Source organism: Synchiropus splendidus, chromosome 18 (assembly GCF_027744825.2).
Source record: "Synchiropus splendidus isolate RoL2022-P1 chromosome 18, RoL_Sspl_1.0, whole genome shotgun sequence".
In the NCBI taxonomy this organism is placed as follows: Eukaryota; Metazoa; Chordata; class Actinopteri; order Syngnathiformes; family Callionymidae; genus Synchiropus; species Synchiropus splendidus.
In genome coordinates, this window is record NC_071351.1 from 543,100 (window position 1) to 568,301 (window position 25,202).

Here is a 25,202-nt window from a genome sequence, read left to right on the forward strand (position 1 = left end):
CAGAGACCAAAGGACGTGTGCCGTCGGGAAGTTTTATTCATTTATTTATTTACAACGTCAACACAGTGAGAGGAAAGTGATCTTCATCAAACCAGTTGAGGTCCACCCCCGTCCCCATCCACCGTCTGTGGAGACGGTGACTCCAGCAGCGAGGGCGACTGAGTCCAGCAGGGATCCAACACAATTGGAACGAAGCTCTGAAAACCAGCAGTCACTGTCGTTAGACCACAACAGAGACACTGCCGCCAGAGCACCGACAGTCCAGAACATTCTGGGAGCACGCGCTCCATCAGACCAGTTACACACCTTGGACTCTTCACAGAGCAGGAACGAGGCCACAGGGTTCCCACAGCGAGGCCCTGTGGCTGTGACCCCAGAAGCAGGGATGGAGGTGTAGGTGGAGATCTCCAGGTCTAGTAGAAGGTCCTCCAGCAGGGGGAGTCGCTGTCGCAGTGCGCTTGCTGGACCGAGAGTTTTACTCATGTCTGTAATGAAAGTGACATAAGTCCAGAGCAGTGACCACACTCTCACTTCCACTCAACTGTACTGATGCTCATGGACTGTCAACGTCTTCTCTGGGCTTTAAAAGGTGGCTCTGAACAACTAAACGCACCACCAAATACATGTGAAGAGAGGAAGAATCACTGTTGTTATGAAGCAAGTTCAGGCAGAGAAGCCAAGGATTTGTCTGGAAACTACAGTCACATCATGCAAAAGAGAAGTGATCCCATCCAAACAGTGATTTCAAGTCAGTCAACACATCAATGAAGCATGATCTATTGAGCCATATTGCCGCCTCTTTCTGGACACATGGGAAACAAAGACATCTTCTGCCATGTGTTTGTGCAAACAGCCTGGCAACAGAACAAGCCAGTGTCAGTAGCTGCAGTGTTTCACCAGTCAACAGGGAGTTTCTACAGGACTTGAAGCACCAGTGAGCTTTGGCCCAGGCTCCTGTGGTGCTGTCAACCAAGGCGCCGTGGCCAGAGAGAGGGTGAAGAACCCTGACGTCGGGTGATTGCACAAGCAAGTGCCACACAAACATTACCTTGAGGCGGCTTCAGCAGACACGCGGCTTCCGTGCCAGCAGAGGTCAGGGGTCCTGGTTGTGGCTGGTTGACGTGGTGCTGTCTCTTCTCAAAGTGCGAGCTTCTGAATGTCTTTTTACCCGTGGAGAAAAAAATTACAGAGTCCCTCTGCTGGTGCTGAAGGAACGGCTGCGGCTGCTGCTGCCCAGACTCTTCTGGACATTGGTCCAGACCAGACCTGGTGACTTCCTGAAGGAGCTTGGATTAGTCACCAGTGAAAGTGATCAAAGTGAAGCGTATTTGTTGCCTACGGTTGTGGATGCAGACTGATGCAGCTCCTGGCTCACGGGATCCTGCTCTTGGCTCGGGGGGTCCTCAAACAGTCTTTGGACCACGGCCTTCATACAAGACAAGGTCCTCACACGGTCACTTCTTCCACACACCCCCCCACCACCACCATCATCATCATCATCATCATCATCATCATGTGGAGCCAGAGCTCTGACACTGACAACAGTTACATTGGGATACATTTTCTTGACGTTGAAATTTGTCATGTGGTGCATTCAATGAATCGAGAAGTTTAAAGATGCAAGGTGCTTTACGATCCAGTGATTCTAAACCATTGGACCGAGACGCATGGTTGGGCCGCGAGCGCCCCCTGGAGGGCAGCTACACATTTTTGGTTTTTCGCCCCTCTGGACCGTGAGACCGTCAGTCAGTTGGAATCCATGAGCCACGTATGGTGGCAGTAGTGAGTCAGTGAATTGGCTTAAATAAGATATATTATTTCTATTTTATCATATTTAGACATGGTTTCATTATATTGATTTTACTCAGAAAGGTATTCAGTTTTTCCAATTTTCTCAACAGTTGGCATCAAGAGTATTTTTTTCTTTTTTCCTTTAGTAAATGTGATGAACATGACTTGGTTCTGCTGCTGGTTGGACTTTTCCATGACAAATATCTTTGCGCTGATCACATGGTTTCATGTCATTTCACAAGGTTTTGGTTTGTTCACGTGTCAGTAGAGTAAATACGGTCACAAACGAAATCCAGGGTCATGCGTCCGTGCTGTTGTTCGGTGAAAGGCGGCCCCGACATGAAACGGGCTCCCTATTGTGCTCACAGAGGAGGAGCATCCCACCAGTACTGACCTCTCGCGGCAGTTGGCAGGTACTGCGGTTCCCCACTCTGTGTGAAGGGCAGGAATGAAACCATTTCTGAGGAGGACATGGAAGCACAAGCATGAGGACAGAGCTCTGGTGAGGGACCCAGCAGGGACAGACATCATGGGCGCACCATGGAGGACATGGGCTTGTGCCTGGTGTCCTGGACGCGCTGTGGGCTCCACCGCTGCGCTGGAGTGACACACGACTCTGCAGAGAACATCATGTGGACACATGAGTCTTCAAGAAACAGCAGAAAGGAGAGAAGAGCTGCTCCAGACCTGCTGCTTTTCTGACTGGAACTCTCAGGGCCTGGGGACAGAAAGAGATGGGCCAGTCAAGATCATGACGTCGCAACATGGGTGCCAAACAAACGCACAGAGGAGAGGGGGGTGTTCCTCGCCGGACAGGCTGTGGGGGTCTTCAAGCCCTCGTTCTGAAGAATGCTCCTGAGAGCTGCTGGGTCTGTAGAAAACTGGGCCGACTTGAGAGATCCTGGAAGAGAACACTGCTCTGGATCAGGGCCCAATATCACGCGACTTCAGGGGCCCTTCCCTTGTTAAGTGTGAACAAAGACTCGCTGAGTGAATCTACTGGGGTGGTTGAACATGGTCATCCACTTGCTCTTGATCTGAGCGCGTGCAAGCGTACCCTGGGTGGCTGGGGTCTTCTCTTGGGTCCGCTTGACCGGCACTCTCTGTGGCTGAAGAACAACGAAAAGAGCCATGACAAACAACACCCTGCAGCCGCCCGGTTCAGAGGGGAACCTACCGCAGTCCGGAGAAGCTGGCGCGACCTCGACGACTTCTCCTTCTGGTCTGAAACAGAACAGACCCGTCCAGGAAACGCAAAAAAAAAAAACAAAGTCACCCAGTGGAGGACACTCACCAAGCTCACAGGCCTGCGGAGTCACAGCTGGATCTTTGACCCTGGAAGACAGCGCCGTGCTGTTGTCACGGTGAGCGGAGGTCGCAGGGACAGATGGCCCGAGGAGCGACGCCGTGACTGACCCAGGCTTACTCTTGGGTCGGAAAGTCTGAGCGCTCGCTGCGCACTGTAAAAGCGCTGGTGAGGTCAGGCTGTTGACTCTGGAGCCTCTGGGCTGCGACAGATTGAAGGGCACCGGTCGGGTAGTGCACCTCTTCTTCGTCGCTTTGCCCTGAAGTCAAACTATAATTGAAGTGCAGTGTACATGGCTGGTGAACCCGAGCAGAACCATGAGCACTGACCGTCAGAGGCTTGTCTTCCCACCCACTGTGGGACGGCGGCTGGAGAGACTTCACTGGCACCGGCAGGCGACTCACTTTGGGCCTGAATGCCGTCTTCTTGTTGGTGTTGGACTTGAGCGGATCCTGGTTCTCAGAGTTTTCCTTGGGTGGAGGAGCGGAGCCGGTCCTGGAGGACCTCAGTTCTTTGTTGCTCACATTGTTGCTTCTGAGTGAAGGGAGAGAACATGGGAGGAGGCGACTCAAACATGGTCCTTCCACCAGAAAATGCTTCAAAGCATGATGACTGGAGCAACATGAGGAAGCTCTCCGACACATCTCAGCGTGCCCAAAGTCCAGGAAGGTGACCAGGCCGCGGGTCAGGAGCCGGGTTCCTTCCCAGCCGTCTGAGACACCAGGCCAGCGCTGCTGTGCTGTGGTGTGGTGTGGTGTGGGGATGTGATGGACCCAGACTGACAAAGGGCCAGTCGCCTTCCAGGCGGCTGGAGATGTGAACCCCACGCCACACCAAGGCTGGACACACGGACCGGTGAAGCAGGTGGCGGAGGTTGACTCACCTCAGACAGTCGCTGTTGATCTGATTGGATCGGGTCTGTGGTCGCAAGACGGCGGGTGAGTCAGTCATGGTGCACGAGAGACCGAGCTCCGGCGAGACGGGTGGGAGGCCAACCTGAGCGCCACACGAGGGAAGCTGAAACTAAAGACGAGCCGTCCACCAGCGATCCCGACGGAGTGTGTTCAATTCCAGCGCAGTTTAAAGCTCCGGCGTCGACTTCCTGCAGTTCATACCAGGCGGGCTCCGCTATTGGTCAGCCAGGGTTGAGGCCAGCCAATCGCTGAGCAGAGAAGCGACATGCGTCACTTGAGCTGACCAATGTGCGAGCGACTTTCATAAACAGCTCCATGACAACGCCGCCGCAGAGCGCGTGACCCAGTGTTGCCGCGGACAGCTTGAACCGGCGCGCAATGTCGACAGCTGCGGACGCCCTGCGAATCATCTCACGCGCCACTCTGGGTCGTCTATATCTTCGAGCCTTTTCCCCCCCGAGGAATATTGACTTACCGAGACACTAGCTTTAATGTCTTTCATGTTTCACTCCACGACAATGTTGCATAAATGTAGTATTCATGTGGTCTCCATGCGAACGGATGTCCGATCTTATACCAGAGTTCAACTGAGTAGAACTGCTGTTTGCCCTGATGTGCTGCAACACCAATGTCCAATGGACATATGACAAATGGACGTATTTACGTTTGTAAGTGTCATTGAAGTCGTTTCTGTGTTGAACTGTCATGGTATTATTGTGGTATTTCAGAGGACTGGCGATCATTGTGGCTGGGTGCAGATGTGGCGTGTCAGCATCTACTGGCTGCGTGACCTGTCAAACAAAAACACACGCAGGTCAGAGCAAATGAAACGTGTGAAAGAGGCCATCACTTTTGCTGAAAATGAAGGAGTTAGGAATTATTGGAAAAAATCATTGACACGTGTATAAATGTGTGCATCCTAATAACCAAGGCCCCCTGTTGTGATTGTCATTTTCACTTCCCTTCTGTACAGGCGTGAGGTCAGAGAAAGCCCTGAAAACCCCGGCGCCTTCCTGAAGTGCGCCCCCTGCTGGTCGCTCGGAGGAACCCTGGGCTTTTGGCGGCGGCCACTGAAATGAGACCTGGTTCTTTTCTTTCAATGCAGACGGATCAGGCGGAAGCGCACTCGTGTGCAGCCCCAGGTCTCCAGCAAAGCAATCCTCGTGCGTGAACACTCTGACCGACAGCGACAGCCACCTTCACGACAACCGCGTGAATGACAGGTGGCTCACACGTCCCTCGTGAGTTGGACCCTCGTCAGGTCAGGTGGTGTGACTCTACCAGGCTCCGCTGGGTTCCCCGAGCCGCAAGAACCAGGCTTCGCTCGCGTGTCCAGGTGCGGTCAGCGCCGGTCCTCGGTGAGCAGGGACAGGGACAGGGACAGGGGAGCAGGAGGGTTGCCGTGCTGGCTGCTGACAACCTGGGGGCGCTCCGGCCAGTCCTTCGAGTTTGCCAATGACGCGTGAGTATCCACGCCACCGGTGGCACTTGAGCGTGGGACCTGACGATGTGGGCTGGACTCCTGAGAGAGTCAGATCCGGTGGTTTGGGGTCCGGTCTCGGGTGCACAACAGTGTCGACATTTACGGGAAGTCAGTGGGTGACTCCGCCCAGCCGAGCTTCTCTGGAACTTCAGTTCCGGGTGCTTTCTGACAGGCTCGAGTCCCGGGCCGGACCCCTCCGCTCGTCTGGAAGTGACGGCTGTCCGTCAGTATTCGCCTCGTCACGTCGCCAGCCGCCTCTCCGCGAAGCCGTTCGGATGTTCTGAGTGCGTCGATGGTGAGTTGGACCCAACGGTTCGCCGCCAGTCTCGCCCTTCACCGTCGTGATCATGATCATGATCATCTCGTTTGTCCCACGCTGCGGACAGTCTGGTCCCTCTGACCGAGGGCTCCACTCAGGCGGAACATTGGGACCACCTTCCGAGGATGCTCTCGAGGCTGACTGGTCAGTCAGGAGAGTCCGCTCGGAGACGAGACGGTCGAGGGAAGCGCGTCACACGACCTGCTCCCACCGTCCGCTGGTCTTCCTCTGGAGACTCCCCGGAGCCTCAGGTTTTGACTCCTCAGCGCCACCAAGTGGTTGCTGGCTCAGCACTGACGGCTGATGCTCTTGACCGAGTGATTTCGTCTTAGGAGATGTTGAGGAGGAGGAGTGTGGGGCATCAGGTCATTCGACATCAGGTTTACTGTTGCTGTCGCCTTGACCCACAGCAGCAATGGCTCAGTGGACCCACATCAGCAAGCTGATCCAGCACCTGCCTGACCACGTGGTGAACAAGCTCTATCCTGCCGACCGCTTCCCCATCGAAGTCCGCCACTTCCTGGCCGACTGGATTGAGAAGCAAAGATGGTAGAGGAGGTGAGCGGACGTGGCTCTGACTGGTGGCTCTGACCCAGGTGTTTCTGCACAGGGACGACTACACAGTGGACAACGCGGAGCAGGAGCCGAAGGCTCGGGCACTTCTGGACGAGATCATCTTCTCCTTGCAGTCCATTTCCCAGCAGAACACCAACGTGGTGGACCGCATGAAGCTGATGCAGATCAGCCGCAACCTGGTCAGAGGACCCATCAGATCCAGGTCTGGCTCCTCTCCCGAGGCTCCAGACACTAACACACACCGTCATGCGTTTCAGGCGGTGTTCCAGCAGCGCCCCCTGCATTTTGCCGTGATAGTCAGAGAGACACTTCAGAAGGAGAGGGAAGTGCTTCAGGAGGTGAGCCAACTCCGCTCCGTGACCTGTGGCCGTCTTTGCCCTGATGGACCGTGTGTGTGTGTGAGACAGGCCTCCCTCCTGCCGCTGCCTCCGAGCTATCAACCGCCAGAGTCCATCTTCTCCAGCTCACAGGACGTGGACCAGCTGGTCGCCAAGGTTCACGAGGTTCAGTATCTTCGACAGAAGATGCACCAGATGCAGGAGGACCTTAACTGGGACCGACAGAACTACGAGTCTCTGCAGGGTGACGCCCCATTGAAAGTGAAGAGAGTCAAACTTGGGGTGTGTCTACAGCTCTGCCTTCCCTTCTGCAGCTGCAGCCATGCAGCCTGGCCGACTGGACCCCGTCAGCCCCCAGGTCCAGAGCCTCCAGAACCACATTCAGCAGCTGCAGAACAACGTGGACACATTCTCTGGGGTGAGCTCACGGTTTCATGTCATTTCACCAGGTTTTGGTTTGTTTACATGTCTGGTTGTTGAACACAAATGAAATCACCGTAGTGAATCAGATCGACTACTTGAATGGGCCCCGGAGCCATTTGTTCTGGAAAGGTGGCCCCGGGATCAGAGGGGTTAAGAACCTCTGCTCTAAGGGACACGTGCGTGCGCACGCGCGCTGTCCTCTGCAGAAGCGGTTCCAGCTGCTGCAGGAGAGTGTGGACGCTCTGGACCAGTGTCAGAGCCGCTTCCTGGGAATGCTGAAGGTCTGGCACTGGGAGCAGTACAAGGCTACGATCGGTCAGCCCTTCACCGACAACCTCCATGAGCTGCAGAACAGGTGAGGCCCGACCTTTGTTGGGACCCGTCTGCAGGCCGGACAGGAAGCGCTCTGATGCTTGCGTCTGTGGTGGCAGGTGCGAGCAACTGCTGGACGTCAATGTCAAGCTGCGACAGGAACTGATGCTGATCTCAAAGCCCATCCCAGAAGTTCAGGAGAGGCTGACCCGGCTTCTGAAGGTGCTGACCCAGAGGTAGGGCTCTGAAAGTAGCGTCTCCTAACGCAAGAGCTCACGGCACCGTTTTGCTTCAGCTCTCTGGTGGTGGAAAAGCAGCCGCCCCAGGTCATCAAGACCCAGTCCAAGTTCTCCACCACAGTCCGCTACCTGCTCGGTGAGAAGATGGCACCAGGGAAGCCAGTGGTCCTGAAGGCCCAGATCATCAACGAACTCCAGGCCAAGAACCTGGGAGGAGCTGCCAGGTAAGAGGGAACACCTGGCTGTGTGAGCAGAGTGGGTTTCAGATGAAAGCTCAAGTCGCCGCCGCGGCGCACGCTCAAGTATGACGGGGGAAAAGTCACAAACTAAAAGGAAACTTCAGTTCACGTAGCCATGCACTCGTCCCAAAACCGCAAGCTCTGAAGAGACTCACAAGATGGAGCTCAGTAAAAACTACATTGAGGACGCAGGACTCAAGTTACATGACTCCTCCACACGCTTTCTAGAAAAGAGGAAAGAAAACAAGTCCGCCACCTTTTTTTAGGGCTGGGATTCGAAAAACACGCCCAATATTCTAATTCATTAGAGGATTTGTGATGAATGAATCGCACTTTAATGGTATCAGAATATTGGCCAGAAGAAGCCACGTTCTTCCATGTGAATGAATGTGGTCTATGACTGAATCCAATGATGGAGCCACACGTCCATTTAAACAAGACAATATTGTCTCTCCTGCATCAGTTTGACAAGAAACCACCATGGTGGCTGTATTCAAGTCTTGACATCACCTGAGTTCAACTCAAGCTCTTTTCATGTCTTGGTAATATTTGAAGTCCATCCAGAGTGGTGGAAACCCTGGACCTTGTGCAGTGAAAAACCTCCCTGAACCAAAGCAAACAGATGCTTTAGTTTGCTTTGGTTCAGGGAGGATTCCTCCATGTTTGTTGCTGTTGTTCTCATCCCAGCTGCATCAGTGGCATCAGTGGATTACTAAACAAAACATTTTCACACATTTTTTGTTGTAACCAATTCCTGACCGGTTGAAGTCCCACCACGACTTTCTTCCCATCCCAGTGGCAATGACAACGTGGAAGGTTTGATCAACAACACAGCCATCCTGGAACACAACACCGCCACCAAGAGCACCTGCGCCACCTTCAGGAACATGGTGAGTCCCCACACACACCGGAAGGTGGCACTTCTCCACTCACTCTGACGTGTGATGAACTCTCAGTACATCAAGAAGATCAAGCGGGCAGACAGGAAAGGATCGGAGTCTGTGACGGAGGAGAAGTTTGCGCTTCTCTTCTCGTCGGAGATTTCCATCACCGGCTGCGACACGCCCTGCAGGATCCAGGTAGGAGGACTCTTGAGTTCCTGCCAAGATGGCGTCGTGAACGAGTCCCTCGCCCTGCAGATGATTTCACTTCCTCTGGTGGTCATCGTCCACGGCAGCCAGGAGAACAACGCCCTGGCGACCATCATATGGGACTGTGCCTTCTGTGAAGCGGTGAGTCCTCCAGACGTGACGCACTCCGACTCGGTCCAGGGGCCTGTCTGGCTCACCATGGCTACTACAGAGCAACCCCGCGTGGGTGCGCGGGCCGCTTGAAGAGAGTCACGTGACCCTGTGGAGTCTCGCCAAACTGTGTTTATTAGGAAGGAAGTAGGAATCTAATCTCACACGTCTGGGTGGAGCCAAGTGGCCTGCCGTGTGGCACCATCTTGATCTGCTGTGGGAGAAGAATGTACTTATTTCACTCTTTGCCAGCTTGTCTCAGATTTTCGACTTGTTCCACTCCAATTCAAATGAATTTCAAGGTCTAATTTCACAGAGAAAATGTAAAAACGTTTCAAAACAAGAACCATTTTTCACATGATGATACATGTTCCCATTATTTCAAGACGTGGGATACGACTTCAATGATGTTGTGTACAGCAGGTCATCAAGTCAGCGTCAGTTCAGTCGGTCAAGCAGGTTGTCTGCAGGGAGCGTCCCGCGGCTGTCAGGATTCAAAAGCGCTTGATCCTTCACCCGTCGCTAAGTCACGGCGTGATTGAAGTAGTGGAGCTTCATGGTGTTCTCCATGCATTCCCCACCATCACTACCAGAGCCGCTTGTTTCAGGCTCAAGTGTTCCTTCTCATGCTGCTCAACAGGACCGCGTTTCCTTCGTGGTTCCTGAGAGAGTCCCGTGGCGACAGATGTGCAGCACGCTCAACAGCAAGTTCACCTCCGAGGTGCAGACGCTGCGTCTGCTGGACGACTTCAACCTGCACTTCCTGGCCCAGAAGATCTTCGACAAGCCGGACTTCAACGGCGACTTCAGCAACATGATGGTGTCCTGGTCCCAGTTCAACAAGGTGCAACAGCGGCGTGTGCGTGCGCGTGAACCAAACACACCAAACCTTCCTCTTGCTGACATAGGAAGTCCTTCCGGGTCGGCTGTTCACCTTCTGGCAGTGGTTTGAAGGAGTGTTGGAACTGACAAAGAAACACTTGAAGAACTACTGGAGCGACGGGTCCGAACCTTCTTCAGCAGCAGCCTCTCCAGCGCCGCGCCTCCTCCACTGACCTCCTTCATGTGTCTTCCCCCAGGCTCATATTCGGCTTCATCGGGAAGCAGCATCTGCACCTGATCCTGAACGACCGTCCCAACGGCACGTTCCTGCTGCGCTTCAGCGACTCAGAGATCGGCGGGATCACCATCGCATACGTGTCTGCCAGTGAGAGTAAGAGAAGCCGGCTCAGATGTGATGCGTCCACAGCCATTCACTCCGCTTGCCTCTCAGCTGGTGGACGGATGATCCAGAACATCCAACCCTTCTCCAAGCGGGACCTCGACATCCGAAGTCTTGGTGACCGCATCCGCGACATCAAGGAGATCACTCATCTGTACCCAGAGTTTCACAAAAACGACGTCTTCCGAAGATACTACTCCGGTACACTCGGCAGGACTCCGGTGTCGGACGTGAGCCGCGGGTCACTCATCTCTGATCTTCCTCCAAGTAGAACCGCAGCAGGTCCGGCGAGGAGGCTACATCCCCGTCTCGCTGGCCACCATCGTGGGAACGTCAGTTTGTCTTTGCCAAGCTCAGGAGAAGCCGACTCCTCCAGGTTTTGTGTTTTGTGTTTGCAGGAACGACTCGGAGCATGATCCCAACGTGGCGGCTCCACTCGACGCTTCCACAAGTTCACTGGGCTTCCAATCGTGAGTGTGGCACTGTGGATGTTGTTTGTGATGTGCGGCAGGACCTCCCTGAGAGGCTGAGCTGGGCGGGGGGGGGGAGGCGGCTGTTGAAAAGTGTTGCCCTGTTCTCACCCAGGCATCAGTTCCAGCCAGCCTTCAGTCCTCAGCCGATGCTCTCCAAGGAGCAGATGGAACCTTCGCTCATGCCAACCGTGGACTTCAACGCAAACCCCAGCATGGACTTCCCAGACCTGTGGGTGAAGCTTTTCTGCACCTGACCCGGAGGTGGAATCACGACTGATCACATGGCCTCTTCTCTCAGGACCCCCGTCACCAACATGGACCTGGAAAACCTGCTGACCGAGGCAGAGACGGGATCCTTTCTGGGAGCAACAGCAGACTTCTAGTGAGAGCAACTCAGCTGCCCACGGCTCCCTGCATGCTCTGCACTGTACCTTCACGTTTATATCGCAGTATCAGTGTCCCGGGTCGGACCTGGCCCAGCTCACACCACAGCTGAACCTCCACCAGGCTTTTAGCTCGGCCATATACCGGCCTAACCTGCCGGCCAAGCGACGGTGGAGACTCGGCCGTGCATTTTTTCATGCTTTGCAGACGCCCTCCACACACGGCAACACCGAACTTGAGGCAGAAGTGAGAACTCCACCAGTCCACACACAGCTGTGAGGGGCCCCGCCGATGAGTGGGGGCCTCATTCTCACTGGTTGACCGGTCGGCTGAACAGCGGCAGGCCTGCTCTCCAAAACCTTACAGGCTCCAACGGCGTTTCAAAACATTTGAGACTGTTACTTTTGCTGATGCTTTTTGTCAAGAGCCATTGGATGTCGAGAAAATAAAGTGGATGCACACGTGAACGTTTGTTTTGAGGTTTCCGACCACTGAGAGTGACGTGCAGCCCGAACCCAGGACCCGGTCCTTCTTCGCCAGAGGTGGTTGTGTTCACACCAGCGTGGTGGAAACTTGTTGTGAGGAAAAACAGAGGAAACTGTAGGAGTGGAGGAACTTTAACGTGTAAAAACGAGAAACCAGATTCAAGCAGCAGAGTTCATATGATCCAGAGAAAATTGGTTTAAAAAAAGAATCACACTTTATATACAAACTCAACACGCCTCATAGAGAGCAGAAAATGGAGCTAGAAGAAGTCCATCCACACCAGAACCACTCCGGTCCAGCACCAGAAAGAGACCAGAAGCGCTGATTCGAGTCGCTCGTCCACAACCTCAAGCCACTCACATCATCCGACCCCTCTCCAGAAGAGGGAGCTATCAAACCGGCACGCCCAGGGTCCCACTATCATCACCTCAGAAATCATCTACTGAAATGTCTCTCTGACACGCACACACACGCAACACAGACCGGACCTGAAACCAGTGACATCAGAAGGTTTGCAGACTTCAATGTCGAATCAAACAAGCGCAGCAACACGTCGGAGCAGTGTGTGGGTGTTCACTCGTGTGTGAACCACCGGCTGCAGTGGATCACAGACGCTCTGGACAACACACACGAGCACCACACACGCGCCTTCCGTTCCTCTCATGAATTCACCCTCAGACTGAAAACGCAAAAAAAAAAAAAAAAAAGATGCACGGAGCCGATTTGTCAAGAGTTAGATGCGTCCGGAGGGTCCAACCCAGAAACCAGTGGCAGGTCTTCCATGAGGAAGTCTCCGTGCTGCAGTCCAGGTGTGGGAGGCGGAGTAATGCTCAGCAAGAGCGCAGCGCCCTCGTCTTGTTCCAGGCCGCCCGCGCCCCGTGAGAGCAGCAGAGGTATTTGAGTGGCACGAGGATGGACCAGGACCTGAGCAGCGCTGGCTCCGACACGCTTTCTATAGAGCTTGTGTCTTCAGCTCGATGGGTTCTCCACGGTTCTCCTGCTGAAACTCCCCCTCGGGGTGTCGCTTCCCCTTCAGAGTGGCGAGTCTCTCCGAGAGACTCCGGGGACGAGGGAAGAGTATGAAGTCGTAGAGCAACGCTCCGACGGCGCCTCCGAGCAGAGGTCCGACCCAGAAGACCTGCCAAGAGATGTTTCATGGAGCAATCTGGATTCACCGGTCGGAGGCAACTCTTTGTTTGTCGTGATCCTGGCAGGTCCAAACTCACCCAGTGGTTGACAAAGTTCCGAACCATCACAGCTGGAGCGAAAGACCTGGCCGGATTCATCCCAGTGCTGGTGTAGTACATCTGCGTCGGAGACAGGGGGCAGTCTTAAACACCCGCGTGACACGGCGCAAAACGTTCGGTGGCGCGCCTCACCCCGAGCAGATGACCCATCAGGACGGAGAAGCCGATGGCGAGAGCAGCGGATCCCAGCCGACCGTTGCGGCGCTCGTCGGTCACAGCAAAAATGCAGACCACCAGCTGCAGAGTAAGGAAGACCTCCATGGTGGTGGCCATGCCCAGGCTGATGCTGGGCTGCAGCTGGGCACCAGGCAGGACGTTAGTTGTGAGAGACAAAACCTGCAAAGTTCAGAGGTGACCTTACTGTGTTCAGCGCCAGGTTCCCCCTCATGTTGGGGGGCGTGACCCCGTACAGCACGGCAGCTCCAGCCAGACCACCGAGACACTGCGCCACCACGTAGAAGACGGCACGGAACAGAGACATCTGGGAGCCGATCAGGTACGCCAAGGTGACAGCCGGGTTAATATGGCCGCCGCTGATGTGGCCGACGGACTGGATCATGGTGGCCGCAGACAGGCCGAAGCAGAAGGCCACGTGGAGGACGTTGAGCGGGCCGGAAGTTGAGCGCAGTGAGGCCCCAAGACCAAAGAAAACAAAGAGCATGGTTCCGTAGAACTCGGCCAGAACTGCCCTCCAGAAGGACATGGACTTGAACTCCCACATAGTGGCAGAAAAAAAAACAACTCAAAAAAACTGCAGTAAAGACCTCAACTCAAATTATGATGTCCAGGTTGTCGCCTTCAAAGCTGGACACATGAATGAGCGCCACACAGAGGTCCAGCATGTCCAGCAGACTCTCTGTCTCTGTACCCGAGCCGCCCGGGTCAGCAGCTTTTTATAACCCCCCGGTGGGTGGGTGGGTGGGGTGGTGAGGGGAGGGACAGAACTCCATCCTGCGGTACAGTCGTGGTCAGCCACTGTGGCCCAGAAGAGACCAGGAGGACACACTCACACCAACGCTTGTTTTTCTATCCTTGAAAGGACTTCTAGAGGTCACTCATGGCCATCACCCTTTCCCCAGCCTCTCACCCTGAACCCAACCATCTGAAACACATGGCTCACCTCAACCACTCTGAACCAAACTGAAACCCAGTAGTAATGAGCCCGTTATTTTGAGTTTCAATCATCCAATTCAGGCTCGTTCGGACCAACAAAACGGTCCTTGCTAAGACAAACATGCTCACAATGAAGACTCTTCCACAGAACTGGTCCTCACACAAAGAGATAAACCGCAAGATCGACCAGTATCGGCAACATGACACAGAAGACGTGTCCAAACAGTGACACCTCTGGAAATGCTCCACTGACAGTGGAGGACTTAAGAAGCCAGGCTGAAATCTAGGAAAGAATCGCTCTTGTGAAACTTGGTTTGTCCAGTGTGACAGAAATGGACCTCATCCTGGGCCTTCAACAGAAGCTCAAAGTGGCAGTCTCAGGCAGGACGCTGGCAGCAGAACCGATGACGGCGCAGGTTTAACACGGACAATACCAGGGCAAATCCAGAACAGGCAACATTCAGCTGCGGCTGAAAGCAGAACGCTGAGGACGGCGATTGTTTTGGAGCCAACATGCTGCAGTCGACACTTTGCCGGTGTGTTTGTGTGAAGCGACAGAGCAACTGGTGAGGCACACGCTCATTCACTGCAGTGTCTGCTGAAAAGATGAAGCCTCTGGTCGGTTCATGCCTCATGAGCATCAGTGGACCTGAAGTCTGCTCGTCCTTACACCAGCACTGAGGCTGAGGACACGAAACAAGTGACCAAGTGGGATGACAAGTGGGACTTTATTCACGAGAAACATGGAAGACAAACGCACAGCGACATCAATGCAAACCAGCCTGTTTGAACGAACACAGAGAACGGTGAAGTTCCACCCAGGCCTCCAGTCGGTGGTCAGGGCTCCGCACAGTTCGTCAGAGTGTCCCAGAGAGACGGGTCCTTCCCACACCAAGATGCAGCGGTTGTGACCCACATTCCCAAAACCCCTCACCGGAATTCCATCAAGAAGCCAGTGGACTGTTTGGGAAGGTCCTCCTTCCAGCGGCGGACAGCAGTCACTGCAGGGCAGTGAACCGCAGGAAGGGTCACCATGTTGGAAACACGTCACTTGGAGACCCAAACACTTGAGGACCACATCGCATGAGCAGTAGAAGTGAGGACTGTCAAATCCGGGATATGGATCCTCACCAATTGACTTAAAAGATATTGTGCGCGGCTGCCAAGCCAGCAGGTCAGGAGCGAACACGAGTGTCAATGAAACAGTTGGACAACAGGAAAGGAGGAGAGCAAAGGTAATATAAAAGAGGGTCTGCAGAAACCAGACGAGGCACACACGCACCTGGATCCAGCAGCCGTCAGCCAGTGGTGAAACACGACTCTCCAGCGGCTGAAGTCTGGACTCTGGTTTGGACTTGCTGGGCTCCAGGCGCAGCCTCTAGTCCAAGGCTTCTGACAAAAGACAAGATGTCAGCAAACATCAACTCACACACACATTGCCTCCATGAGCCTTTCCCCAGCCCACACTCTCTTGTCGGGTCTGGCAAAAGGGCCCCAAAGTTTTCCCCAGAACTGGACATCACTAGGACAGAGATGCTTAAATGCATGCATGCATGCATGTATCTCTATACTTCCGAGGACCGCTCATTGACATCAGCCTTTCCCCAGCCTCTCACCCTTCACCATCCAAAACAAAGGCTCACCTTCACCAGGACTCCCAACTGGAATGAGCCAGTTATTTTGACATTTTCACCCTTAAAACTCGATGTGGACCGGCCAAAATGTCCTCATAAGATCAGTGTCTTGTCAAAGACGCAAGAACATCAATACACGTGCACCCGCACATTTCCAGAATGTTTTCAATGTCACAATAAAACAGTCATCAACACCAAACAAATGAGCTGCAGAGGACGACTGTGCAATAACATTTAACCGGCGAATATTGACTCTGCTTATCAGCAGATATGGAGACGAAGAAGAAAGAACTCACTTTCCTCGTCACTGTCGGCACCTTCAGGCTGCAAAAGAGGACCAACAGTTAGAGCTTCTCCGTGTGAACCAGCAGCGAAACAGGTGGTCACTTTTTTCACCTCGTCTAGATCAGGAAGGTCGTCTCCTCCCATCGTGTTCATAATCTGCAGCAAACAAAGCGCATCCCGTTGGGTCAGTCTACCGGGACAGACACGGACGCTCACTCGCCTCTGAGAATCTGTCGAAGCTTGACAGGTCGTCTTCCGACTCCTCCTCCCAGTCCTTCCAGTTGTTGAAGTCCAAGCTGAGCCAGTTGCACTGAGGGAGACGAGAAAAGCACTCTCACACCACAGCAAGCAAACGTGTAAAGGTCAAGGGTCGTTGTGATCTGTCAGTCAAATGCTCACACCGAAACAACCTCAGCTTATCCTAGGCAAACACTGTTGGCCATGTATCATGCATGATGTGCTGAAGGTAGACAGATATGGAGGAGCTCACCTTTGTCTTTTCCTTGGTGAGCCTTGGCCATGACCTCCCGGCTTCAGCCTTCCGTAAACAGCAGACCACCGACCTCTGGGTGTGTCTGTGCTTGGACTCCTGCCAGAGAGTCACAAAGTTACCTGGACGGGAAGACGTCCCTGTGTGACAGGAGTTCAACTCACTTCTGGATCAATGTCTCCAAACAGGTCCAAGGAGTTCTGCTGCTTGATGTTTTTGGACCCAGTGATGCAGCTGGAGAAGTCCCAAAGGTCAATTTTCACACATCCTTCAACCCAGACAACCGTGTGGTTTGACATTCTGCAGCTGATAAACTGTTTTGGTGTGGAAGAGAGACGTGCCGGAGGGAAGCTACTGGAGGCACAGTGAGCCAGAACGTGTGTCAGCAAGAGCGCTCGACTGACCGTCTACACAGAGTGGTCTCCAACTAGGGACGCACCATTCCCCATGATGGGGGATTGGAACACCTGCAAACAAGTCTGTGGATACTCCCACCAGGAAGGCAAACAAGTTGGACATGTGTTAGGGTAAAACATCGCGGTAAGACCATCCTCCGCTCCGTTTACTTCCGCTCCGCAAACAACAATCGAAAGGTCACAAGCCAAAAGACAAACTCCAAAGTTCCCTGGCGCAGATGCAAACATCTTGATAAATTCTTGACAAAAGACATTTGTAAGAAACTTGCATGGCATACATAAGAAATGTGAAAATGAGTTTCCTTTCTTTTTTTGCCGGTTGGGCCAGTGAAATGATCCGCCACGTGCTAACTGAAACTTGGGAACAAACATGTAGGGAAGCACATCATGTCACTCATGCAAACACATGGTGGGAGTTTAAATGGAAAGATTTTTTCCGACACCAGAGGTGGTTGCAAAAATGAATAGGACCTGTCCTAACACTTGCTGGAGAAATTATGGAGCGCACATGGGTCATCACACGCGCATGTTTTGGACATGCTCCAAAACATTTCTCTCATTTAGGGAAAACATTTTCAAGTTCCTGAATAGACGTTGCACAGATTTTAAAGCAGCAGCTCTGGGAGTGATTCCTGTGGGTATTGAGAGGCGGGGAAACATCGACCTCGGGCAGATGCTTCTCACAGCTGCTCTGAAATGCATTACAATTCAATGGCAAAAACCTGAACCACCAACATATCAGATGTGGCTTGACAAAGTCACGGAAATCGATCAGATGCAACGGCTCACCTACTTGCTTAGACTTCAAACCCATATTTTGAATAAACGATGGAAGCTGTTCCTTGATGCCCGTAGATAATAGAGCGATTGCTTGATTGATGATGTATTTTTTCTGCTTTCTTTATGTGGACATTTCTCAGACTCGGACTCTACTCTCTGTTTGGTGAAATGTATCACGTTTACTATATCGTTGTACTGCATTATTGTAAAGTGTATATTTGAGGTTTGTTGGTAGCTGGAAGGGAAATTGCGAATTGTCAGTTGCTGATGCAAAAAATGTCATAAAAAGAAAGTTCCAAAGTCAAGGTGCGCGTGTGGGATTCCGTGATCCCCCCAGGGCAAATCTGCACAGGATAAAGCTCACCTGAAGTTGATCTTGGACTTCTCAAAAGCCACGCACACATCTCTGCTGTCCTCCACACAGAACTCGATGAAGACAGAGTCGCGCCTATCGTACCACTTGGCTGCCGCCGGCTGCCTGGAGACAGAAACACAGATAAGCTCCAAACAATTGTAAACAAAATGACTTCACAGCTTTTCTTCAAATGTTCTCAAAGCACACATTCGGCACACAGCGCTTGCCGAATACAAGCAAAATAGCTTAACAATAAAAATGTACGCTGTTCTATTTGATCAAGAGTCAAGCCTTTATGTATATTTTGTTTGAATGAATGAATCTTTAAATGTGTGAAAGTTTAGAAAACAGCCGCCAAGGAGACCCCTGCATCTGAGAGTGTTAGGCTGGCAACAGCGACTGAGTTCATCTCTGCTTTTATGAAAAGTTATTTTTGTACAAACAGATGTTTACAGCTTTCTGTTGTTATGTCACGTCTGGGGGGGATGGGCCGGGGGCGTGGCTTTGGACGCCCGTTTCAAAATCCTAGTTAAAAGCCTGCTGAGTGGTCATTGCCCTGGCAAAGCAGGATATAAAATGCACATTATTCATGGCTTATAACATTGTGACTGTCAACAACCTTCTTCTTTCATTCATGAAGAGAACTTCATTTTAACAATTTGTTCGCAAGACTGCTTTGCTTTTCAACTTGCTCTCATGTGAGAAAAAAAAGACAAACGCTTCCCCAAGTTTTGAACAAGAATTTGAAGTCCGATTTTCGTTGACCATGAAGGATCTGTTTATATAATTAATAAAAATATGTTGCCAAGCAGTTGTAATGACTATTACACTGTACTTATTGTACAAAAAAAAATATTTTGGCAGTGACACTGCATGAAACTTTCCATAAATATACCATATATATTGTATGTACTGTACGTACTGTATATCAAATATTAAGGATCTTTTCATGAATAAAAACATATTGCCTAACACTTGTCATAATTGAATTCCACTGTACTTAGTGATAAATGGATATTTCCACAGTACAAATATGTATGTCTACATTTGCACATGTATAGAACATGACCTGCTGAACACGAATAAGGATTTTTATTTGTACATTACTTACACTTACTGTACAATAACAATCAACATTTTCATTTTGCTGACTTGTAGTACGTGACTTGCTAAATATGCATATGGATTCAGATGTCTGTCAGCTATCAAGGCATTTTCCAAGGAGCTGAAATCACCTTGGATTCCCGGCTTTTGAGTTGGCAGTCTACCGTAAGGACTGGAGTATTTGCGCAGCAGAGTTTAGGTTCGACTGGGTGAAGCTCTGGTGAGGAAGGCCCAGCAGCGGCTTCACTTCCTGCGGGTTCTCAGGAGGGAGAGCCTGAACACCCAGCTGCTGGTGACCTTCTAGGCTCCAGCACGGGTTGTCTGCTGCCATCACGGTGTGGTACTCCAGCTGGACTGAGGCAGAGAAGAGGAGGCTGCAGAGGGCAGGCAGCACAGCGCAGAGGATCGTGGCTGCCCTCTGCAGCCTCCTCTTCTGGACACCCTCTACAACTCCCGCTGCCTCAGTCCAGCTCAGAACATCATCACCTCAGGCCGGTTATCACACCGCGGTCTGTTTGAGCTGCTGCCCTCTGGCAGGCGCTGCAGGTCACTCGGCTCGAGGACAAACAGATTCAGGGACACTTTCCATCCAAGAGCTGTCGTTGCAATAAAGTCCAATCTGAATTGGCACCGACATTCACGCACTCTGCACTTTTCACCGCTGGCCACCGGTGACTGAGCAATAACAACAATATCTACCTGCTTAACTTTTCATACCTGAACATGTCAGCATCTTTTGTTTACACTGCGCTGCACTTTATTCCCACCTAGCTCTTGTTATTATGCTGTTGCACACGGGAGGTGCCGCTCAATTCCGTAGCACCATCTGCTGCAATGACAATAAAGGCTACTCTGACTCTGACCGCTCTGACGGCGGCGGCGGCCCCGCGTGACAGAGGCGGTCACTGCCGCTGGTTTTGGGAGGGAGACAGGAGAGCGACCGTGCCCAGCACTCCATATATGGCCAGTCTTGTCCGGCCATTGTGGCCGTGACTGGAGGCGGCTGGCTGGAACAGAGGAGGCTGCGCTGGAGAGCTCGCTGAGTCACCGCGGGAGAGAGAGAGAGAGAGAGAGAGAGGAGCAGCTCGCCTGCCTCCCTCCGTCACCCGACAGGGTTCCGGTACTCACATCGCCATTGTCAGGAAGCTCTCTGCTGCGTCTGCTGACCCACGAAACTGGACCGTTCACACAAGTGGAACGTTGGAAGACACCAGCACTTCACTCAAGAGAACACGCGCATCGGCCACTCTCGCGAGAGTTCTCTGCATTTTCACGTCTATGCGAATAGAACAGCGCCTCCCCGCGGCAGGGAGGGGTCCGACAGCAACAGTGCTTTGTGAGTGAGGAGGGATGTTGCTCTCCGGCAGAGGAAACCACCTTATGCGAGGTGCAGGCAGTCATTTTGGAGCAGCTTGGAGTGTTTAAGAAGAACCAGCGGCAGGCAGAGGAGCTTTCTGCAACCATGAAGGCCACAGCAGGGGTCGGAGTGAGTCAGGTGGCCGTGGGAAAGCGGGAGCAGGAGATTTGCCACAGCAGGACTCCCGCTTGGTTGAGCCATGTTTAGTCACTGCTGGAAGAGAGTTTGAACAGCAGTGGTGATGATGCTGATTCAAACCCTGACTCTCCATCAAGACAAGTATTGCCTCACCTAAATACTATATGTCTATAATGGATAGAATGATGTCAAATATGAATTTGGTGGTTCATGACTCATCTACGTCTTGCTGCTTTGTGAATAAAGCTCTCATATTTGAATCAAAGTGTATCTGTCCCGGCGGCCGACAAGACTTTAAGTCATCAATGACCCTGTCGCTCTTTAATTCCTCTCTGCAGAGACTTGTCATCATCGCCAGAACAGATTTACGTTCTGGACTTTGGTCCTTCAGTGTTTCTCCGCACCAGCAGAAGAAAAGAACGAGTCAACAGTTGGCCTTTGCTCCTGTTTTTCAACGTTAACCTGTGAGTTCAAAACTTTGCCTCATCATATTGAGAGACTCTCAGAACCACCGCCCAGACCAGGTACTGGGGTGTAAGCCTTTTACTCATCGATATCCAGGTACAAAAATGACTTTTGTCTTCAAGACATCGCAGTTCTTTGACGTGACAGAAAACCCCAGAATAAATAGAGAACCAATCCTGCTGGGTTCAGAAGGATGTGATTTGTTGACACGACTCATGAAGAAGGGCCCTCCGCTGGCCGCCTGGGGCCCCTGAGTGAGAGCCTCGGCACAGGCTTGGCTCAGAATGAAAGGCACAGAAGTCGACAGGCGACTTACAGAAACACGTCGAACCAATTTGAACGGCGTGGCCAGAAGCGGCGATCGCTTGGGGCTCTTTTGTTGGCGGTGACGTCACAAGGGCAGCGCCGACCAGGCGTCAACATCCGTGACAGGGGTTTTGACGCGAGCACGCTCACTAGCATGTTAGCAGCTAACTGCTAGCATGACGCGACGCGTCGTGATCGGTGACGTCAGGGGCTTGTCATGACACGGTCGGGATCGAACGTCGATCACCAGACAGAGGTTTCGGTTCCTGGTCCCGTCGGAGTGTCACCGAGATCGGGTGGCCGGCTCTTGTCGTGACAGCTCCAGATGAACGCTCCTCGGCTCCTCCGCTGAAGGCCTCCGTCTCCCTCGAGCAGCCTGACCACCGCGCGATGCTGAATGTTGACGGGAAAGGCTCCAGAGTCTGAGCTCATGTCGCGAGGTGGCTGAGCCGCGCGTGCTTGTCGTGGAGAATGGCCGAGCTGGGAGTTGCTCAGCCCGCCAGTGTCCGTGTTCAACAGGAGGACGTGTCCGCCACCCGAAGCATTGATGGGATCGAAAGGTAAAGTCCGCCGCTGTGTTCACCGTGTGTCTCCTGCGGCCGAGCCCAGCTGCTCACATCTGCCCCGGCGTGACGTCGTCGGCCGGTGAACGAGCTCCGACATCTTACTGTTTCGTTCACACTGCGCCGCCTTCATGGCACTTTAGTGGCTCAGTGCAGCCGACTGTTGCCCCCAAACGACGCCTTGATTGTTGACACACCCGCGCGCGCGCGCGCGCACACCAAAGTGTTTGTATTGACGTTTTTTGCTGGGACATTGTGAGGTTTCTCATCGGCTCCCCCCTGAACCTGACCGTCCAAAACAAATGCTAGCCTTCACCAGGACTCTGAACCAAACTGAAACCCACTTATTTTGAAGTCTTCATCCTCAAATTGAGGTTTGGACCTGTGGGGACTGGCAAGAGGTCCCCGTGAGGGCATGCGGTCCCCACGCGGATAGTGCTTTGTCAAGAATCTGTCTCCTCAAAGTAGTATAAACAAGCCCCCCCCACACATCTCTATCCTTGTGAGGACCATCACCCTTTCCCCAGCCTCTCCCTCACCAACCAAAGCCTTCAAAACGCACGAGGAACCGCAACTGAAACCCAGTTATTTTGAGGTCTTGATCCTCAAATTGAGGCTCTTGTCTTTTGTCAAGGATTGGTCCCCACAAGGATAAAGCAGGTACACGCACACACACACGAGAGTCACACGTTGTTGTGTTCAGAGCAGTCTGAAGGAACGTAGATTCACCTGCGACCGGTACAACGTTTCAGCGACACAACTGACCAAGATCTCTTTGGCCTCAGGCCGCGCGTGTCACCTATTTGAGACGGACTCTTGTGACTCACCTGAAGCCGGCTGCGTCTTCCACTCATCTGCTGCTGTTTCTCTGCAGTTTCCTCTGAGGACATGAGTGTGCGTCCTGGCCAGGGCACAGATGAGCTCCTGGTGTCACAGGCCGTGTGGGATTACCTGGCTGCGGCAGGCAGGTCCCTCCTGGTGGATTTCCAGCACAGGCAAGGCACCAGTGCGGGCATCGTCAGGCGGGGCGAGCGCGGCGGCTGCTGTGCCGTCAGGCTGCAGCCTCTTCCTGGTTACAGAGACGCCGGTGGGGCCCGGCCGAGCGACGCGCCCGTCTCCAATGAGACCCGCAAGGCCTTCATTGAGTTGTGCTGCTCCGCTCGCAAAGAGATGAGCAAGCTGGAGGGCACCCCCCGCAGGAAGCGGGCCTTGCTGCCCTGTGTGCTGGACTCCAGCAGCGAGGGAAGCGTGCTGCCGCCCGATCCTGTGCCAGCCCGCCGCTCCCAGAGGCAGCTGCAGCGCTTCCGACCACCTGCGGACCAGGACGCCTGCTCTGTACTCCAAGACCACACCCCCGGGACGGAGGCGGAGTCCGCCGTCAGTCCACACGGCGAGGACGATGGCGGTACGTGCTCCATCTGCATGGGAGACATGGTGGAGAAGACCATGCTGGAGCGCTGCGGCCACGCCTTCTGCCGCTGCTGCCTGGAACAGGCCTTCAAGGTCAAGAAGGCCTGCCCGGTGTGCCGGCTGGTCTACGGTCAGCTGATCGGGAACCAGCCCATAAATGGAACCATGATGGTGGAGCGCGACCCGGACCTGGAGCTTCCTGGACACGAGGGGTTCGGCTGCATTTGCATCATCTACAGCTTCCCCCCTGGCCTACAAGCGGTGAGCCCCCTTGTCCATTCATCACGCCGAGGGTCTGCTGCAGGCCCTTATCTGTCGTTTCCTGATGATAATGGACGTGTTGACCTGAACACGGACAAACAGAATGTGACCGCATGAGAAGCCCTGATCAACCTTTTGTGGGATGAGGATTGTCCTTCAGCTCTGTCCTGACTCTCCACAGCCAGAACATCCCAATCCCGGAGTACGGTACCCGGGCACCGACCGAGTGGCTTACCTCCCTGATAGCCCCGAGGGGAACCGCGTGCTGGGCTTGCTACGCCGGGCCTTCGAACAGCGCCTTATCTTCACCATCGGTACCTCCATGACCACGGGCCTGCAGAACGTCATCACCTGGAATGACATCCACCATAAGACCTCAATCTTCGGCGGCCCCCGCTGGTGAGTTCGGCTTGAGACGGGTGGTGCTTCTGGTGAGCGTTTCTGACCGCTCCCTTTGTGTCGTCAGCTTCGGCTTCCCGGACCCCACCTACCTGGTGCGTGTGACGGAGGAGCTCAGGGAGAAGGGCATCACGGCTGACTGAGCCCCGTAAAGTGCTTCCAGGACTGCAGAAGGACCTCCCAGTGAAGAGACGCTGGCCAATGGAAGAGGACCCGGGGTGCAGCCACCACACCGTACAACTGCTTTCACTGGACTTTGCTTTTCCTCGATTCTTTTTTTATTGTCAAACTTCTGTTCATCTCTAAGTCACAGTCAGCCCAGGACCTGAGGAGGAGGCCTCGGGCAGAAGTCCCTCACCCTTGACCCCCCTCCTCAGGGACTTTCTGCTGCCGGCGTGATCACATGATGTCTCCCGCATGTTGGTCGTCACATGACCAGCGTCAACCATGTGACCAGCAGTCAGATAAATGAAGATGTCAATCGTAAAAGGGCAAACGAACCAAACGTGAGGCACAAACGTTTCTCGTCGCTCGTGCAGACTGACGTCGACGTGCCTTGTTGATTGTGACAGCGGCGACGTCTCGTCCCAGCGAGCCCGCTCGTGTGTGGCGAAGGCGACGCCAAGGCGGGATTGTTGTCGACTTCTGTGCAAACTTTTCTATGCATTGTGGTGGGATGTGGACTCGCTGGTGGGTTTCCTTTTCTATCTGTGTCGACAAAAGTGTACTTTTAATACTTGAATAAAAGTTTATGTTTGAGTCTGGGCCAGAGTCACTGTCTGGCCCGGGGTTTGGGGTTTTGGAACTCAGAATTACCGTTTATATGAGGGCTGGAGTGGGAGCATGCTCCAGTTTCACAGGCAGGTTGTGACCGACTCAAGTTCACCAACATCTGGTGAACCAATAAAGCAGAGGTGGGCAGTTCAAATGTACCCCAGGGTCACTGCGTACCAGGAAGGAGGGCGCATGATGCGTCTGAACTAAAACGTAACCACATGTAACGATCACGGCATATGATGCGTAACTTGGTAGGTAACAACAGTGCCGCGTGAGACGGGTAGCTGTCATGTAAAGGGCCACATTAGACACCGTAACGGGTGTGAGGCGCCAACATGCCAAAAGTACAACAGCAG

General features: G+C 53.2%; 5 protein-coding genes across 17 annotated transcripts; 2 read left to right on the plus strand and 3 right to left on the minus strand.

The window, feature by feature from the left end:
- Positions 1-15,494, minus strand: troap (trophinin associated protein). 4 transcript variants are annotated; one of them, XM_053848550.1, is made up of 14 exons: positions 15,389-15,494; positions 3,981-4,802; positions 3,427-3,631; positions 3,086-3,356; positions 2,969-3,015; positions 2,849-2,894; positions 2,577-2,692; positions 2,479-2,509; positions 2,331-2,407; positions 2,186-2,251; positions 1,340-1,426; positions 1,049-1,277; positions 307-485; positions 1-197 (listed from the first exon to the last, which is right to left on the minus strand). In XM_053848550.1, exons 2-14 carry the CDS (start codon positions 4,046-4,048, stop codon positions 87-89), a joined length of 1,533 nt encoding a protein of 510 aa, XP_053704525.1. In that variant the 5' UTR covers positions 4,049-4,802; positions 15,389-15,494; the 3' UTR covers positions 1-86. The 4 variants fall into 4 exon arrangements, 3 of the variants coding, with proteins under 3 accessions (XP_053704525.1, XP_053704524.1, XP_053704526.1); XM_053848549.1 differs by having other exon boundaries at positions 2-197; positions 2,849-2,900; XM_053848551.1 differs by lacking the exon at positions 1-197 and adding an exon at positions 543-603 and having other exon boundaries at positions 429-485; positions 2,849-2,900.
- On the plus strand, positions 5,161-11,727 carry stat6 (signal transducer and activator of transcription 6, interleukin-4 induced). Of its 7 annotated transcripts, none has more exons than XM_053848547.1 (19): positions 5,452-5,473; positions 6,227-6,362; positions 6,424-6,568; positions 6,647-6,727; positions 6,797-6,971; positions 7,042-7,145; positions 7,357-7,505; positions 7,582-7,698; positions 7,758-7,925; positions 8,737-8,830; positions 8,897-9,019; positions 9,080-9,172; positions 9,822-10,025; positions 10,090-10,184; positions 10,261-10,604; positions 10,675-10,735; positions 10,802-10,873; positions 10,989-11,105; positions 11,175-11,727. In XM_053848547.1, the coding sequence occupies exons 1-19, from the start codon at positions 5,467-5,469 to the stop codon at positions 11,257-11,259; spliced, it is 2,370 nt and encodes a 789-aa protein (XP_053704522.1). In that variant the 5' UTR covers positions 5,452-5,466; the 3' UTR covers positions 11,260-11,727. The 7 variants fall into 7 exon arrangements, with proteins under 7 accessions (XP_053704520.1, XP_053704522.1, XP_053704521.1 ...); XM_053848546.1 differs by having other exon boundaries at positions 10,261-10,394; positions 10,455-10,604; positions 10,675-10,873; XM_053848545.1 differs by lacking the exon at positions 5,452-5,473 and adding an exon at positions 5,161-5,347 and having other exon boundaries at positions 10,675-10,873.
- Positions 11,333-14,664, minus strand: LOC128749201 (lens fiber major intrinsic protein-like). Its single transcript, XM_053848556.1, has 4 exons — positions 13,355-14,664; positions 13,126-13,290; positions 12,973-13,053; positions 11,333-12,884 (listed from the first exon to the last, which is right to left on the minus strand). The coding sequence occupies exons 1-4, from the start codon at positions 13,712-13,714 to the stop codon at positions 12,699-12,701; spliced, it is 792 nt and encodes a 263-aa protein (XP_053704531.1). The 5' UTR covers positions 13,715-14,664; the 3' UTR covers positions 11,333-12,698.
- On the minus strand, positions 14,816-20,453 carry LOC128749205 (prostaglandin E synthase 3-like). 3 transcript variants are annotated; one of them, XM_053848563.1, is made up of 8 exons: positions 20,299-20,453; positions 18,076-18,189; positions 16,680-16,749; positions 16,516-16,614; positions 16,246-16,335; positions 16,137-16,181; positions 16,037-16,064; positions 14,816-15,495 (listed from the first exon to the last, which is right to left on the minus strand). In XM_053848563.1, exons 1-8 carry the CDS (start codon positions 20,304-20,306, stop codon positions 15,485-15,487), a joined length of 465 nt encoding a protein of 154 aa, XP_053704538.1. In that variant the 5' UTR covers positions 20,307-20,453; the 3' UTR covers positions 14,816-15,484. The 3 variants fall into 3 exon arrangements, with proteins under 3 accessions (XP_053704538.1, XP_053704535.1, XP_053704537.1); XM_053848560.1 differs by having other exon boundaries at positions 14,816-15,498; XM_053848562.1 differs by lacking the exon at positions 20,299-20,453 and adding an exon at positions 19,888-20,117 and having other exon boundaries at positions 14,816-15,498.
- On the plus strand, positions 20,084-24,828 carry dtx3 (deltex E3 ubiquitin ligase 3). Of its 2 annotated transcripts, none has more exons than XM_053848554.1 (4): positions 20,084-21,129; positions 22,874-23,670; positions 23,852-24,069; positions 24,137-24,828. In XM_053848554.1, the coding sequence occupies exons 2-4, from the start codon at positions 22,888-22,890 to the stop codon at positions 24,210-24,212; spliced, it is 1,077 nt and encodes a 358-aa protein (XP_053704529.1). In that variant the 5' UTR covers positions 20,084-21,129; positions 22,874-22,887; the 3' UTR covers positions 24,213-24,828. The 2 variants fall into 2 exon arrangements, with proteins under 2 accessions (XP_053704529.1, XP_053704527.1); XM_053848552.1 differs by lacking the exon at positions 20,084-21,129 and adding an exon at positions 21,144-21,996.
- Positions 24,829-25,202: the final 374 nt, after the last annotated feature.